Source organism: Watersipora subatra, chromosome 2 (assembly GCF_963576615.1).
Source record: "Watersipora subatra chromosome 2, tzWatSuba1.1, whole genome shotgun sequence".
NCBI lineage: Eukaryota > Metazoa > Bryozoa > Gymnolaemata > Cheilostomatida > Watersiporidae > Watersipora > Watersipora subatra.
The window spans coordinates 16,247,251-16,265,819 of NC_088709.1; the positions used below are offsets into that span (position 1 = coordinate 16,247,251).

Here is an 18,569-nt window from a genome sequence, read left to right on the forward strand (position 1 = left end):
AGACCAATCAGCTAATCAGTTTAACAAGGGAAGAGTTTTATGTGATGGTTAATTGCAGAATGTTTACGATTTAATGATATATAAGCTTTTACCAGTGCTAAAATCTTCCTGATGTAAACATCCCAGCAGTTCTGCCCTCAATCTCATTATGACCCGTCAAATTGGGTTATTTTGTACTTCTCAACGAGGTAAATGTAGACACTTCTCTGGCACGCCTTTGTTGACATGGTTGGAGAAAATTTTGTTTCAGATGTTCACCTCAAAGAGTAGCTTTCTGTATTTGTATAAAATGTCTTGAGATAAAAGTGCCTTAAAACTAAAAGCAAACTTTGCTTCAGGCAGAATTAGAGATCAGTTGGAAAAAATATGTGGCGATTGTTACCAGCAAATAAACCTCAGTCTTTTTTCAGTGTTAATAGATGATACCATGTGTATTGCGTAAATTGTGTTGTGCTCTCTATACGTTTTACTAAACGACCTGTTAGGAAATACTATTTTTCTTGGCAGGTACACATCATTTAATATTCATTACCTATTGCTATAAACTTAGGATTAACTGTCAAGCCACTAAGCGCTTTTTTTGCAGATAACCGTCTGGCTTTCAAAAATTATTGTCTGCTCAATTTAGCACACGCAAGAGTGCCAAAGACGTATATTAATAAATATTTTTTAGTGTTTCTGTAATACTGACATATCGTAAAGTGATCTGTAAGCTGTATTAAAATAAAAACTAGCGGTTAGTTGCAATATGAACCTTGGATTACTATGTTTCAAATCTACAACGGATAAACAGCAAATGTTTTAAGCTGCTATCCTATATGAGCTAGTCTTATATGAGGTACAGTGTACAGTATCTAACTTATCTGACAACCACTGACTACTGCCCTAACTTCCAGCAATTTCAGCCCATAGACAACTGTAATGCGATACATTAAACTAGAGTAGCTTGTTACATACCGTAGGAATAATTGATTTGGTCTATGAAACGATTTCACTTGTCTATGAAACACTTCTGGTTGGTTTATTTCATTCGAATTACGAACGTCCATTGAAAGCGATCGATAAAGCGGTTCTTATTATTTGCAACCATTGGTCAGAAAATTTATCACATTGTTTTAAAAGATGTATTTTGATTGGCTTATCTTTCACCTTTTTCCCGTTATGGTATGTGAAACGTTTGTCGGTGTAATCTTGAATATAGTTTGAATAATATAGTCATTCCTTTGTTTTAGTGTACATTGTAGAGTCACGCAAGTTTTAGTGGTGTTACTTATCACTCTATGATTTGCCTGTAAGTACATAAGTTTCTGTTTCCTTTTGCTTTTGATCAAATTCCAGTTTCTTCTTCGCGAACTTATTTAAATATTGGTTAATAATTTGAGCAAACACGTACTGTACGTTTTACTGGTTATTTTAGTAGTCATGTTTGTTAATACATTAAATAAAAAGCTAAGGTATTGCGTTAGTTGTCACGCAAAATGCAATTTATGGCGTCTTACAGTGCCTCGCGTTCCGTGTTCTCAACTCGAGTTGTTGAACTCGTGTTGCTGTTCAAAGAACGCGACCTGGGTTTTTGATGAACTCGAGTTGTGTTACGAAAAACTAACCTGGGTTTGTAAAAAAAAGCAAAGTGAGTCACTGGGGTGTCTCATTTACAGAACTGCATTTGTGCATATTATGTAAAATTTAATAATTGATTAATAACAACAATAATTTATATATATATATATATATATTTAAATTATATATATTTAAATTATATATATTTAAATTATATATATTTAAATTATATATATTTAAATTATATAAATTGGCGATATTTGTGCATATTTATTTATATAAATATAAAGAGACAAAAACAATTGTAGAATGAAAAAGCAACCTAAAAAACAATCTTTTTGGGGGCCAGGCCACTTCTTTTTCAAATGAAAAAAGAGTTATCTTTCTAGAACCTGACAAGAAACTGAATGAACACCGAAAATAAACAAACATAGAAATTATGGCAACGACGTTTAATGATGCACCAAAAATATTCCATATAAAAAATATAGCTAGAAAAAATGAAATGAGTTGTTTAGTATGACACCTTACAGCACTTCGCGTTCTATGTTCGCAAGCCGAGTTGTTGAACTCAAGTTGCTGTTGAAAGAACTCGGCTTAGGTTTTTGATGAACTCGAGTTGTACAACTCGAGTTATATTTACAAACTCGAGTTTGTAAATATAACTCTTGTTGTACAACTAGAGTTGCAAACTCTCGAATTCGTCATTAGCTCTAGTTTTACAGTACATACATACATAGTTTAATTTTTATAAGCTAACAGGTGCCTATTGATGTACCATTGTTAATATAACCAGATATACGGTTATGCTACCGTAATACCAATATATTGCACCTTACTTTTACAAACTCGAGTTTGTAAATACAACTCGAGTTGTACAACTCGAGTTACACAACTCGAGTTACACAACTCAATTTGAGAACACGGAACGTGAGGCACTGTAAGGCGCCATAGCAATTTGATATCTCCAAGTTGTTAGTACTATAACTTCATCTAAGCATTCTTCAAAGAATGGATACTTTTGTTATCATGACATTCTTTGTTCGCATTGATGTAATGTTGATCATGAAAAATACATATTGAGTAACAGCTTTTATGGCTTTTCCAATAGCATGGGCAGCAAAGGCATTGAGATTCATGATGTGCTGTGAATGTCGACTTTCTATACATCCGATATCGTTAATCACGCGGCTAAATGTAAATCCCACATTTTATCTTGCATACGGTCTGTCTGCATACTTTGCGTGCAAGCCTTATCAGTGGTCTAAAAGCATTAAATTCACCATTGTCATTTTCAAACATTCAGTACAGTAACTCATGTGTCGAAGTAATCACGGTGGCGTGATAGCTTTATCATGCATAAAGCAGCCGCAGTTTATTGAAAACCATCATTCCTTTAATAAATTAAATTATGTTTCAAATGCTTGAATGTTCGAACCATTGTTATGTTTCATGAGCTCATTGCACATCCATGCATTGTCTACCGTATCGTTTCCCAAAGTGTGTCTATTCTAGTGATACATACTAGAATAGACATACAATTCATACATACTATTCTATTCTATCATTACGTGATCAACTTCTGTCACCTCTGGAAATGCATTAGATTTTTACTGTACGCGTTGTGCAAAATGCCGACAATCAGCGGGTTCAGCCAATTGTAGCTTCACTTGCCAGTAACCTGACTCATTGTACTACTTATAAACTGGTGTAACAATTGTGATTGATGAGCTATCAAGGCTACGTATCTCCGCTTCATTACTCACTTAAGCACACAATCAAATCTATTCTCCTATTAGACATTAATTATGCAGCTGCGCTACGGTTACAAAACATGGACAATAAAATATATTGTTGCTATAGCTACAGTGAATTGAGACAACACACGTCATTGTTGTAGCATAGATCTAGGAAAAGGGGAAATTTGTGAATGCATATGCTGTACATAAAAACAGGACTTTCCGAGTATTAATTACACATTGCCTCATCGTAATTGATTTATGAACAACGTGTCTTGTCTGTGTGTTGTTCAGCGAGCAGTTTGTTGTATAGTGTGTTGGTAGTGCGGGCTGCAGTTCAATGTTAAATACCAAATAGCATGGCATGGTTTTGCTGAGCATAAAATACAATTTTACTATGTATTGTTTATTGGGAAACATGCACATTTGTTTAAAAGTCAAGAGTAATAACTGGCAAACCTTGTTGTATTTGAGAGGCCAGCTGTAAGTACTACAACTGCTTTGTTGCTGAAAACTGTTAAAACTGAAGAGTGGGAATTGGCACAATGTTATGTAATAGGATATAAGATTGGTACACAATGGCAACACTAATGGGGTTTGGAATAGGATAAATCTGCAACTTAAAACACAAATTTGGCAAGTTGAAAAGGCCTTGTCATAGGCTATAACAAGCTACAACTCCAAGCTTAAATAAAAGTCATGTAATATAATTACATAATGCGGTAGTATCGTTTTGGGAGCTGAGCAGAATCACGTTATTGTTTGCATACAAGTGTAGAAAATAGATGACATTTTTCTAGCACAAGTTTCTAACTGTTATTGTCTCACCATAGGGAACGCTGTTCCAAAAGGTAGTCAATTGACTGAAGCAACCGCTGAGTTTGATGAAAAATGAAAAATCATTGTGTTGTAACTTAAAAGGTTTCCATTGGGAGAGAAATGTGTCAAATGATTCGGTTTTCGGTAAAATAAGTTTGGATAAATAAAACTGCTGCCGGATATCATAAGAAAGTGGGTCAAATACTGACCTGAATCAATAGTGGGGGGGTTCTTGTAAAACAATTGGTAAGTTCTACAATTATTTTGTACCTTTAGCTTTACAAGTCATTTAAATCAAAGTCATATGGTGAGACATCGCTGTTCGCATTCATTTGCGACATGATTTTTGTCTTTGGTTAGCTTTCATTTCTTTTCAAAGGAGATTATTTCACTCATCATTGACTTAGGATTTATAGAGACTGAATGTGTGACAGAGCAATGAGAAGTACCTTCATAATGTGCCTAGATAAAGCCACTGGTATATTTTTAATTCTTATAAGGCAAATGCATGTATTCATTTATAATTTCCTAATCTGATTGAGCAGCTACTGCTCCTATTATATGAGAACAAGGATCAAACGTTCAGCTACTACTTTCAGGCTTTCCCGAAGGTTGATTAGATGTCCTCTTCATGACTAGGGAGTTTAAGAAGATTCTCACAGCTTGCGTAAGTTAATGTTCTTGAGGACTCATTTGCTCTCAACTACTTTGGCTCACTTTAAGGATTAATATTGAGTTTCCATGATTAGTTTTTCGTTAATGTACATACCTGATAACATATGTAAAAAACTACAGACATACGTCTGTAGTTTTTTACAAGGTAATATAATCTGTATTTTGAAATTATGATGTAAGAACACTGGCAATTGTGAGGCTTAGATGGTGTCGTAAGAACATGTGAGGCGATCACTCTCGCTTTTAAAAACGCCTGTAATTGACTCACTCTAATCAAACAGGAAGTTGACATCGCATTATGAGGTCATGCAATCTTTTTCCTTGAATGTAGTATGCAAATTCTTCAACATGCTGGTTGTAACAATCTACCGTTGCATCAATGAGTTGCACAATTCATTCTCCCTTATGTCAAACAGAATTTGCTCATTGAAGGAAATGCTTTGAACTTGAATTTATCTGACGAGTTCTTCACTTCGATTTTTTATCAAATTTATGCGTGCTGTTCAAACATTTTCGCATCATGCATCATATTTTCAGGATTGTCATTTCATATTAATGAGAAAATAACTCCAAGACCAGATTGGACATTTTTGCATTTTGTTGTGTTCCTACTTTGTGCTCGGTCTATGTCAGGCAAAAATATATCATGATGAGTTTAGCTTTCCCTTTACTCACATAAGAAGTCGACATTAATTTCGGTGGGGACAACGTTTCAGATCTAACCAAAAATAATTCTTATGGTAGAGGGGTGTGAGGGTTAATAGTTATTTCCCATCTATAGAGGGCGTTTCTTGGGTGGGAATTGCTGGTGCACTGATTGGGCATATCTCACTACTATGTCATACATAAGTACGTAGCTTCTTCAGAGTTGCATAGTTATGGTATTTTTCTAATCAAGTTTTAACCTCAAAACTAAATATGAGATAAAGGTATTCTTTGGTGTTTGCCTGTGACTTTAGGTTATTGAACTTTACAAGTTTCATATTTTGCTGTCTTAACTTTATTATTCTGCGTACTGCATCTGAAGACTGCTTTAGATTTAAGTATAATTTGTATAATTATTCCTCTGACCCGGCTTTTATTTATACAATTTGGAATCTCTATTTGTCATATTTAAGCGGCTTTTATAAGTGATCAAATATGGTATAGTTCAATTAGATAATTCTATATTGTGCACGGGTGTAAGCAAACTGACGCATGGGATGAAATGTTTTTCGATTATGGAGAGCGGACAACTACTGTCGGAGCCTGTATAAACAATTATTGTGTACTGATAGTCGAGCAGTCACCGCTGTTTAACTCAATTTATGCTTGGTTTTTTTTACGTACAATTAATTTTTCCACAAACCTTGAGCTTATACCCAACTTGTTTGACAATGGCATATGACTGACAATGGCAAATGGTGACAGCTCCATGATCATTATTACTCCAACGTGTAAAGTTTTCTATGATGGTGACATGTCTAGACAGGTGATTTCTCGGTGGCTCTGATTGTATAAGGGGGTTGCGGTTTTTTTGTGGTGGCTATCGTTTGATGATGACTGTTTTTAGAATTGATAGTTCTGAGCAGGTAGCTGGTTTTTCGGCGAAAAACCAACTTACTGCCAAACTATTCAAAGTTTTTTTTAATTTTCCAGTCAAGTTTGATGGATTCATTTATGTTGAGTGTTGTTTGAGAGTTTGGAAAAGGAAGCTGCGCTCAATTATTTAATTTTTATTCTAACTACTAATACAATCTTGCGCTAAATGCAAATTTGTTTATTTGGCTCTTAAATTCATTACGATTTTTAAGATTTTATGCTTAGTTTGACGAAAAATTATGCCAAGTGTTGATTAGGTATTTTAAAGAAGAATACAAATGTTTTAGTGTTGTGAGTAGGTTCGAGTGTGTTACTTGATGGCAGTAGAAACATTACAAGAGCTTTTTTCTCAAGTTTTGTATCTGGCATTGCCAATAATTTAGAACATGTTACATTTGTAGCTGAATAAATTAGCTTTTTAGGAAAAGATATTTGGCTGTACATTGATCTTTTCTACATTGATCTCAACAAGCTGGTTTTTAAACTGAAGAGCAGTAGATCGTACCGTTTCTCTTTGGGACCCTCTTCTACTTGTGAAATACTGCTCAGGTAATCCAAATTATGGCTTGCTTATGTAGGACTCCTAAAACATTTTCACGTAGGCCACACAATCTAATTCAAATTGCCCTCAAATGGAGTAACAACATTACTTCCCTGTAGTAACGGTCATAGTGTGCAACAAAACAACACCTGGCCTAAATAATGAATTCTAAAATAATGCAGCTTGTTTATGTGAAAATTTATTCAAACTAATTGAATAAGTACGCACAAGGAGTCAAAAAACACTTCAGCAAACGTTACATCTGATCATGCCCTGCATATGCTCTATGCCACAAGAATGTCGTCGGTCTATCTCTGTTTCAGCGCTCTAATTCACACTGTTGCTTTACCATTTTATCTTGAGCACTACTTATATAGTGGATTTTGTCATTTTTTCTTCAGCATTCATATGTACCTTTATATAAAAACGTTTGTAACATTTGCATTTTACGTATAGCCTAAGCATTTTGTTTCTTATCACATTCAAAAAAAATTCTCGTGTATATGATTCATGTTTTTAGAAACCACGAGTTTACCGATCAGACCTAAAATTTTAAATATTTTTCTAATCAATCATCTGTATACAAAAATATTCTCTCAGCATACAAAGGCTGAGGTTCTGTATAACACATATGATGTCATGATACTGTGTTTGCAGTCATCAGACCTAACTCATACAGCAATGACTTGGTACATGAAGAAATGTTGGTTACGTCCAATTAACCTGTTTCTTACCGGGAATATTGGAAGTATTTTCTGACAGCCTAATAATCATTTTGATCAAAAGCACCTCACCTAGAACAAAACGTGCATGCTTCAGATTAATGCCCTTGGGTGCCTAATAACAGAATTGAGTAAGAAAATCAGCAAAATGACTATATTTAAGCAAGATTAGGCAGCATGGTTTAATAGCATCACCTAAAGGCCCGCAGTACTTGGAAAGCCTACATAGGCGTTTGCATTTAGCCACTGTCCATAACCAATATTTGATTGCTGATTGTTGATTGAAAGTCGATTTGTGATACTATGGTTACATCTCAGCAGTCACGTCAGTCTATTAAGACTGACAAGGAATATTCTCTCAAAAGGACCGATTTTTGAAATGTTTTATCAACGTTCATCAATCTTCGTAGTGTGATACTTGTCCATGACAATATTTTCACCAGTCATTTAATTATCAACTTTCTACTGATGAAATCTGTGTCCTGAACAAAGCTCATTAAGTTTCTGTGACACAAATTGTGTTGACAAAAGCTCCAAACATACCCTAGGACACCTAAATTTCGCTAGTATTTAGTTTTGTGAGTAGCATACAGAGTAAAATTTCGCTGCAACCTAATTTCGCATCTCCGATGAGTGCGAAAATATAGTGATGTGAAAATAAATGCAGTGGAACAAACATAATTAGATTCCTCAGGTTCGGTTCATCGGTAAGAAAAAATTTTCAATTTGGAACTAGTTTGTAATTGTGAACCGCAGGTAGAATTGTGTGGATGAGATTGATAATGCAATTCGATCGCTTGCTGCCATTTGTTTCTTGGACTATCAATGAACAAAGCTATTTAATTCCGCGTTTTCGCTCGTTCATTATGGTAGTTTAATTTCGTTCGTTATGATAATTTAGTTTCGCTCATGAAATTTTCGCGAGAGGATGCCTCCGCGAAAACGTGAAAATTAGATGAAGGGAATACATAAGTGTATTGGGGTAATAAGTCAGATGAAAATAGGGCCACAGACCTGCATCATGCCAGCAAAGATGAGCAAGAATGAGACCAGCAGTCAAAATCAATGCACCTTGAAAGATTGATCTTATTGAAAAATTATTGCAGATGGACGAAAGTCAGATCTAAAAGATTGACTTAATAATGCCAGAAATAGCCGTATGTTGCTAAATAATAAATATGCTTCTCAATTTGTAGACACACAAGGTCAAATAATCTATTTTGCTACCGACCGGGACACAACTAACAAAGCTATTGTTTTGACGTTCATGAAGACATAGAATGAGGTCATAAATCGGATTAAAAAGGTCGTTCTTGCTAAATGTCATGGACCATCTAACAAATATCACAATTTCACATTTTATTGATATCGATCTTTTAGTTGGTCGATCGAATTTTGGGCTTACACAGTGGCAGAATGTAGTCATTAGCTGATATCCAGCTCGATTAGGTTAAAACAACAATGAGATAACAGGCATACGCTTTTGTCAATAATGGCTGAACGGGTGAGGCCTAAGTAGGCTTATTACTACCTAAATCTTCAGAGATGTAATTCTATCTCTCCGTATACTGTCCAGGAGATTCGTGTCACCCCAGGTAAACTATCACACATAAGCTGAAAGTTTTGGGGGGAAAACCTTCACGTTTTGATGACCAAATTTATGAACTACGATACAAAAAGTGTTATCTTAGTTTCACAACAGTAATTGGTGCCGAATGAAGTAGGTCTATTTAGGTCGATGTTGGAAGTTAGGACTGCATTGTACTTGGTTCGCTTTCTCTGAAGGGAATTAATCATGGTTAAACGTTCACTTGCAACAAAATTCACATTACAGTTATTTGGTATCAAAAGATTCACCATGTCGTACTATGCTGTGTTGTAGTGCTCCAATCTACGGCGGTCTCGTGATGGCCTCGATTAACTGTTCGTTTTTGAGCTTTTAAGAGCTTGTAATCACATTTCCACATATTTTGCACCTACAACACAGCAGAGTAAGACATGGTGAATCTTTTGATACCAAATAACTGTAATGTGAATTTCGTTGCAAGTCAACCTTTAAAGAAATATGATCAACGCTTTGTTTTTCTCAATTAAACTATTTAGATGTTAATTAGTTTTTCCACTTGCTCAAACTGTTAGCATTTTCTCCAACCAAACCCCGAAACCCATCACAAATAATTCAGCTGATATAGGACAACCCATATTAAAAAACAGAACCAACACTACAAGCACAATTCTTACTAAAATATAAAAAAAAATCCTGACCTCTAAAATTAAATATAGCTTTGAATATTAATTTATAGCATTCTTTCTCATGCTTTGCTTTTTCAAATTTGTTACCCAAGAATAAGTTAATTCGGTGTTTCCATAGATATATATACCATAGATATATACATATATACATAGATAGATATATATAGGTATATATATCTATGGGTGTTTCATATGCTTTTCCTTTTGCTGGTTTCATGCTGCAAAACATACTATAATCTAACATTGAGTCAAATTAATGACTTTCTCAGAGTAGCCCACTCATTGGTTAGCATACGAACAAGCTACACCCGCCTATTCCATTAGCTATTATACATCACCGAAATGCAGGTTTGTTGAAAGATCATTCTAGTCGAACTGTAGAATTAATAGAGTTGTCTGCACGTTCTGACACTATAAAATGGACAGTTTTTAATGAAGTTTATGGCCTCTCAATGCATGCATTGATGAATGCTGAACTAATGCTGTCGCCGCAATCCCAAGAACGTGGATTAAAAATGTTAATCTTGGTTTCTTGTGTTCTTTTATTTTCAGCTTTATCTTTAATGAAAAGATATTAATATTTTTATTAATATCTTTAATAAAATTATAATCGCTAATATTTTTTCACCGGCAATGCGACATCTACTTTTTTGCAACTTCTGGGTCAGTCTTTTAGTCTTGAGTTGGTTCCACGAACAGTATTTTCTTCAAGATCAATCTTTCAAATTGAATATTTTTAAATTGACCTTTCATTGATCAAACTAAAGTCATAGACGATAGATGATTTGTTGTACAATGAAAAGCCTCTACAAATGTTATGGACCTGTGTCGCTTGGCAGTGCAGTTTGTTAGGTAGGTGAATTATTGGGACACAGCTTTTGTCAATCATGTTTAGGGAAGATCAGTTATTAGCTAATTTAATTGAAGAAGCCTATTTGTCAGGAGTTTTTGTCAATAAACCTGAACAGAATGAGACTTAAATACGCTATTTAGTGGTTATCGTCTCTGTAAATGTGATGCAATCTTTCAGGATACTATCATACCTCTACAGTCAAACTTTCACACAGAAAATGTGAAGCCTTCACAAAAGCGCAATAATAGATAATCAGTATAGGTTTACAGATGATGCGTATTAACTAAATTTAGAAAAAATCCTAATATTTTGTTGCCTGAGAGCTCAACAGCTTTAGATATGCAAAATTTCTGTGTTTGCCTTTGTGATTATGTCAAGTAGGTCTATATGTTTGTGGATTCTGTTGAGGTAACATGTGAAGCCTTTGTTGTTGAGCTGAGCTTAGAGAGATATCTGTCAGCGTAGTGACCTATTGATGGCTGCCCTACACCTCCCGTACCCGCTTACGATGCCGTTAATAATCCCCTATGGTATTCACTACTACACAATGTGTAGTACTCATTGGTAGTTCATTCTCATTATTCCGCTTTCATTGTGTTTTAGTCAGCTCCTTTGAGTTCCTGTCTAGTAAACTGTAGAACAGCCAGAATGGCACTTGATTATAACTTGTTTGTTTTCTATATCGACTGTTTATTTAATGATACTTAAATGGAATAGTATACATGTATATCTAAAGCTAACATTTGCCAGACACAGTTGGGTGACACCTAAACCAACTCTTCCACCTCTACAGAAGGTTCTCGATACAGAAGCTCAGTTTACACATGATGTTTTCATAGAGCAGTTAGTGAAATTCCGCCACTGATTATCCGCTGTCACTGTCTACCTCCAATACATCTGTCCATCTTATTAATCTCTGTCATTGTGCCTCTTTGTCTGTTGCCCACCGCTGTTAACACTTACCGTGAAACCTTTATTTTAACGCAATTGCGTTCTATTTTTCAACTCTTCTCTCATAGTGATATTCAAATAGAAGTGGCGTTCAAATAGGGGTGGCGTTCAAATAGGGGTGTCGTTCAAATAGAGGTGGCATTCAAATAGGGGTGACGTTCAAATGGAGGTGGCGTTCAAATGGAGGTGGCGTTCAAATAAGGTTGGCGTTCAAATAAGGTTGGCGTTCAAATGGAGGTGGCATTAAAATAAGGGTGGCGTTCAAATACAGGTTTTATGGTATTTGTCTCAGTCCACCCCTAATACATCTTTCTGCCCATACTCTATACCTTTTGATATGTTTTTGCCACTGGCTACCTGTGATATACCTCTCTGCCATTCTGTTCACCTCTGAAACTCTAGTTCACCCCTGTTTACCCATGATACACCGTTTCACCACTTAGTCTATCCTGATATATCTCTCTCTCTCCCTATTAGCCTTGTCCATCACTGCCCACCATCGATACACCTCTTCGCCACTGTCCACCCCTGATACACTTTTCCGCCATGGTCCACCGCTGGTACACTTTTCTGCCGCTGCGCATTTTTATCCACTTTGCCATGGTATACCTCTTTGGCCCTGTACATTCCTGATACACCTCTCAACTAAAGATTACCTATAATATGTCAACTATTACTTCTAATACACCAGTGAGCACTTCTAACACACCAGTGACACCCTCTAATACATTTTAACCTCTTTGCTCCTCACAGTTCTTCCTGAATAAACCTACATTTTTCAACATTGTCTGGCCATAGTAGGCTAGCACTTTCACTCCACCACTGTATACCCAGTACTAACTGTTAGCAAACTGAATTGTGGAAATGGCATGATAGGTGATGTATACTGTTTGTTTATATATGTAAACGCGTAGTATAAACATTCATACTATTGTCTTAGAGTGAATCTGTACATCTGCATCCGCTGCGGGTGTATCATATGCCAAGAAAATAACTGCAACCCCATATCCCAAAAGTTATGCATAAAATGTCTATATCCTAAAAGACTACAGAAAACAGGTTGCGGTTCGATGATAAACTGCAAAAACATTTTCGACTGCCCGCCATCTGTCAATATTTTGGGCTAATGTTTGCATAACTTTCGTAGCAGACTGTAACTAGGCGCATCGTGTTGCGGTTGGCAGACCCAAGCTCTGTCATGTATCTTAGCATAATACTGCATACTGTTTGTCTTATATCGGAGTTAGTTCGTTAAGTCCCCATGCCAATGTATTATGTATAGACCATACATAGGGGGCTAGTGCAGCTTCGCTCATGCGTGCTGTGTGGGTATATAAGCAAAAGGACCCCCCATGTACGCTCATCATATGAATTATTTGCGCGTGATAAAGAGACCAGCTTGAACAACTTCATTGCTTTTAAGATTCCCATCTGGGATCTTCACAAGAGTTCTACGATAACATTGATAGCATCAAAGCTGCAGGAGGCTAAGAGTAAGTTAGCAGGCTTTGTTTGAGTATCACTCTATATCCAGTGCATGGTCTATAATATTCGATACAAGTTAACGGCTTCATAGGATATATTGATATTAATCTGATAATTATTGTGGATTTTAATGAGATGTCGAACTCACACCGTTCTTGCATGTACTCGCAATTTGATGTCGCATGACTGTCACATCGGGCTTCTATCAAAGGACTTTTGAAATACCATCGAATCTCCATGTTCGGCAAATATATAGCTCCGCTTTTTAAGGTCAACTTTTTAACAAACAAATTATTTAGATAACCCATTCCGTAATACATTCTGGAAAGTAATTTCATAATTACATTCCAGAATAACATTATGTTACAGAATAACGTTACATTACATTATTACATGTTTTTATTCAGAATTGGCAGCTAATATTAAGTATGATTACCTTACAAAAGAATTTTTGGGGATGTGACGGCTTTGAATTGTTTGACTATAATTTCAATTGAAAATAGCAAATATCAGTTGGTCTGGTTCATCTCATAGTTAATTTTCAGCTTCCTGTTTATCAGGTTCTCGTACTAAATGGAACCTGATAAACCTACTGATCTACAGTAGATTTACAACCTACTGTAGATAGCTTGTAAATTTGAGCAATCATACATTGATATATGTGAGCATTTTGGTCTGCGCATACATTTAAAAAATATACACAATAATTTTCTATTATCATCGTCCGTCCCGTAATAATTTTATTCGAAAAAAACCAAAAAGTAAAACTATCACATTTTACAAATCATTGGTGCAGATAGGTGAATTCTATACCAAGAGTGGCAGCAACTGAAGCAAGTAACACAAACAGTCTAAAGAATTACCTTCAACTGAGCTTTATTTGGGTCGGCAGAGTCTCATCTATTGACCTGGATTTATAATTTTGATGTTTGTTTTATAGTTACAGTGAAAAGGTAAATCTCATTCTAGCGCAACCAGTATGACAGCTCTGTTCAAGCATTAGTGTTAACGATAACATTCTGAACAAATTCTGTGGAGCCGCTCTCAACTCAAAAAGGACAAAACACATATTTTTGGCATATGTATTTTATTTCCTTGGTTCTTGTCTTATATTTTTTCATCTAATGGAAATATTTTCTCAAATGCGATTCGGCAGGGTTTTTGTGAGGTTCATAGCTACTGCCATTATCCGTTTTTGAGATATGGTGTATTGAAGGATTTGTACATTCATCCAAAATGTAGCAAATTAGTGTGCCATTGCATAATAATAAATAATAACAGTAACAACAAAGAGTAGCACATTGTCAGAAGCTCCATCGTTAAGTATTATCCCTCAAAACTGCCAACTAAGTGACAACTCTCTAAGATCATTGCAAACACAGATTACTGCAGGTAAATAAACATTGCGTAAGATTGCACCAGGTTCACCAGATTCTTTCTCAGCGTTAACATTTGCTAGAATACCTTGCTATATTATTGTTACATATAATTGTATGTCATTGTTTAGTCAATAACCAGACCTATATGTATTTCTTTCCAAGCAACTGCAGGAATAAGGCCTATCATTGACCCCGGAACTGTCTGAAATTCTATCACCTAGGCCTTGGTAACTCAAGTCAAACCAATAACAATCCTTCGAATAGCTGACACAGAGCTACGGTGTTCTTTAACCGGCAAATATGTCATCTTTTGTCACTTCAGATGTATTGAGCTGCAATGCGGAGACTGCTTTGTAATAATATATACCGAGTTATTAAACATTAAATTTGAATAATTTGGTAATTTGTCTGTGTAGTTGACTTGGTGGCTTCCCTCAGGGTTTGATCGGCTTGACTTGAAACTAGCTTATAATATAATGTTGTTCAAAGTACATTGAGTATCGCTGTCACCAACCAAGGTGTCAAGCCTATCTAGTGCTGTGTAACGATTTGCAGTTATTAAGGTTAATCATTTCTGACAGTTGAAGTTCAATGTTTCTTCTTGCCACAAACTCGCCAGAGTTATCTGAGCACAAGATACTCGCCTACCTAGAGTTATTGGTGTTCGTTTGTGGAGTTGTGTATGTGTGAGAGACCTATAGTCTTACCCCATGATGTATTATGTTTGCAAATCATACCCTCTAATACTTGCTATTGAGCTTATATTTACACCTGACCTAGTCACACAGGTCGAAGTTAATACCAAAAATATAACAAAAAAAGCTATTTGCTTTGAGATATTTTTGCATTGTTACTGAAATCCTGCCTTCTGTGTAGCGCAACAATTATTACAGCAGATGAAAAAACTTCAAAGACCGTTTTCGAGATATACAATGATCGACAAACCTACTAGTTTTTGGATTAGAGCTCAGTTTAGTTAGTAGCGCTTTGTAATCATAAAACAAATGATTTTTATTTAATTAGATAAAAAGAGTACACTTTAAGCTTTGAAACGGTGTATAGATTTATACATTTAGAGCTGAGATGAGATGAGATATGAAAGGAGAAGATTTTTCGATGAGCAATGAAAAGTGGGTTGCCATAATTTTGCATACCCCTTTAGTCACGCAGGATAAAGATAATACCAAGATTTTAACAAAAAATTGATTTGGAACTAAACCAAAAGTCATTTAGCAATCGGTGACAATGTCGAATTTAATTACTCATATAGGGAGTATATCTATATACTTGGCTAACAAACCCGTCGCAACAGTTAGAAACTGTCATGGTATGAAGCATAGAATATGACGAAATCAAGAACGCAGAAATGCTTTTTAACATGAATTATAAATTTCATTGTCGTAATCCATTGATCCATTGACTCACTTTAGGACAAATACCGCTGCGACAAAGCATACTATATTCCGTGTAGCGTCACTAGCTGATAACTACTAATTGAAAACTTCATCCATGACACAAGCCACTATTAAATTTTAATTCGTGTGACGTCGAGCTATTCTTGTTTACATAGATTATTATATTGCACTAGCATAACTTCAGTATTTTTGCTATTTTTTGGCCACTAGAAATATTCCTAGCATTCCAGTGTTAACTAGAACCAAACCTGGCATGCAGTTGTCAACAAAACTGCCTTATAAATGTGAAGATGAAATTACACAAAATCTAGTAGATTTTTTTATAAATTTTTTGGTAGTTTTATATAATTTGTGATTGTTTTTTATGTTTGAGGTGATCTGACTGCCAGGATGTTTCAATATTAAAATTGACAACACTTAATCGCAAAAATGCTTGCGAAATGATGTTACTATCGTTGCTATAGTTGATATCGCCTATCACCTTCAAGTTGCAGCATTGCACTTCTCTCTTCTGTCGGTCTCTTTACAACTATAAGTATCATAACCGTACTTTCGCTTGATCTTAGCCTTTTAACCGCGATCTATTTTGTCGATTTAAATCTTGAAACGTTCTGGCAGTGAACGCACCTCAATCATAAAAAAATCACAAATTATAGAAAAATATCGATACTTTCTGATAAAATCTACAAAATTTCGTGCAAGTTCATTTTTAGCAGTTTAACAAATTAGCAATTTCATATCACATTTTTTTCACATAGAGCCATGCCGAAGCTTCATGGCACACGCACCAGTCTGTCTAGCATGTCTTTCCGAGCAGTCCATGTAATATTGGTACAAAGTTGACGAAGGCCTAGTGACTGCACAGTAGGCGGTGCGAGCCAAGAGCACCAATCATTGTTGTTGTTACTTAACTACTAGATACTGACGAAAAAAGTTAGTCTATGCTTTGGCCATCAACCTACATTGCTTGATCAATCAATTATTTTAGCATATATTCTGCTATATAATGTAGTCCTTCACTTTTCACTATCAGTTTAACCTCTTGTAATATCCTATTCGTAACAAGTTTTTGAGCGTACTCATTCCCTTATTAACCTATTGGCCGAGTAGCCAGAAATTTTTTGTTTTTAAATCCAAGGACACGCGAATGTTTGTCTTCAAAACTCTTTCCGTACGCTTTGTAAACAACCAAAGCTAACATCTAGTGTATGTTTTAAGTTCTAGATGATGTATTGGTTGAAGTTCTTCACCTTGTGTGTTCTGTGTACCGGAGGGGCTGCCCTGCAGTCAAGTAACTACAGTTCAACTGAGCTTAATATGTGCATACTAGAGCACATGCTGCTGACCTACACGGACAGCGACAATCTGACACTCACTAACATCGCCAAGCTCTTTGACACAATCACAACCGGATATCATGACAAGGCCCCAGCTCACAGTCCCCGTGCAACCACCGTGAGTGTTCATGTCTTCATTTGCTCTGCAGCCTTCATTTACCTGTGAATGGTTTCAAATAATATGTGTAGGACAGGCTATTTTTTAGCATGTGGGGTATAAATCATTAAACAGAGGCTGGGTGTCTCTTTGGCTAATTTCGTTCATACTTGGCAAACAAGCTGAATAATTCTTCTCCCAGCTATTAGAAAGGTAACACTGCAGTTAGGCATAGTCTTGAGTACTAAATTCTATTGGTTTATGAAAAATACATATAGAATATATATATATATATATCAAATATATATAGAATATATATATCAAATATATATAGAATACTAGCTGTGCTACCTGGCGGTGCTCGAGTAATACAAAAGTCTGGATAGAAATTGATTTGTATTTAACATATAACAACATTTACCATTCTAACCTTTAAGCTACATATCATGAGAGAAGTGTTTTGTGTAATTGAAATAAATTAAGAGAAAAATGAAAACAACTGTAAAGGTGTTAAAACTTTGTCAAACAACTGTAACTTTCAAGCTATTAGCCTGGCACATTGCCAATGGAAAATTGCCTAATGACGATACTCCATGACATTGCGCCAGCATTGTTGTCCAGCTGCAGTTATTTTAATAATAGCTATAGCCGGAATGCAGACAGACATATGACATACACACGGACATACTTTGAGAAATATATATATAGATATATATTTCTATATATTATATTATTTCTTATATATAGATTCTATATATATAATAGAGGCAGGATTTGCAGTCTTCTGCGTGAAAGTGCTCAATAATTAAAAAAGAGCAATGTAAAATTAAGTAGCTAGGATGAAAGTTTAATTTCGGTTTAAAATAATTTGATTACTAGTAGCTTCATATTGCAAAGCAATAATCATCAGATAAAATTTTATCTGATGATTATTGCTTTGTCATATAAAACTATAAGTAATAAAATTGTTTTAAACTGAACTTAAACTTTCATCTTACTTAATTTTATATTCTATATATATATAATATATATTGAGTATATATTCTATATATATAATATATACACATATAGAACTCCGTCATTCTCAACTTATCACCTCATAGGAGCAAATACATCTCTGCTTGATACAAATTTTGTAATGATAAACCAACAGATAAGTGTT

The 18,569-nt window shown here is 35.3% G+C and overlaps 1 protein-coding gene across 4 annotated transcripts in view; it reads left to right on the forward strand.

The window, feature by feature from the left end:
• Positions 1-1,171: 1,171 nt before the first annotated feature.
• Positions 1,172-18,569, forward strand: part of LOC137386945 (zinc transporter foi-like) — a 48,767-nt gene continuing 31,369 nt past the window's right edge. For 3 of the 4 annotated variants that reach the window (XM_068073184.1, XM_068073187.1, XM_068073186.1), the window contains exons 1-2: positions 13,066-13,187; positions 17,192-17,428. In XM_068073184.1, coding sequence (XP_067929285.1) covers positions 17,198-17,428 — 231 coding nt within the window. In that variant the 5' untranslated portion in view covers positions 13,066-13,187; positions 17,192-17,197. Of the gene's footprint in view, positions 1,292-4,717; positions 4,786-13,065; positions 13,188-17,191; positions 17,429-18,569 lie in introns of those variants that run through there. The other variant, XM_068073185.1, reaches the window with a different exon arrangement.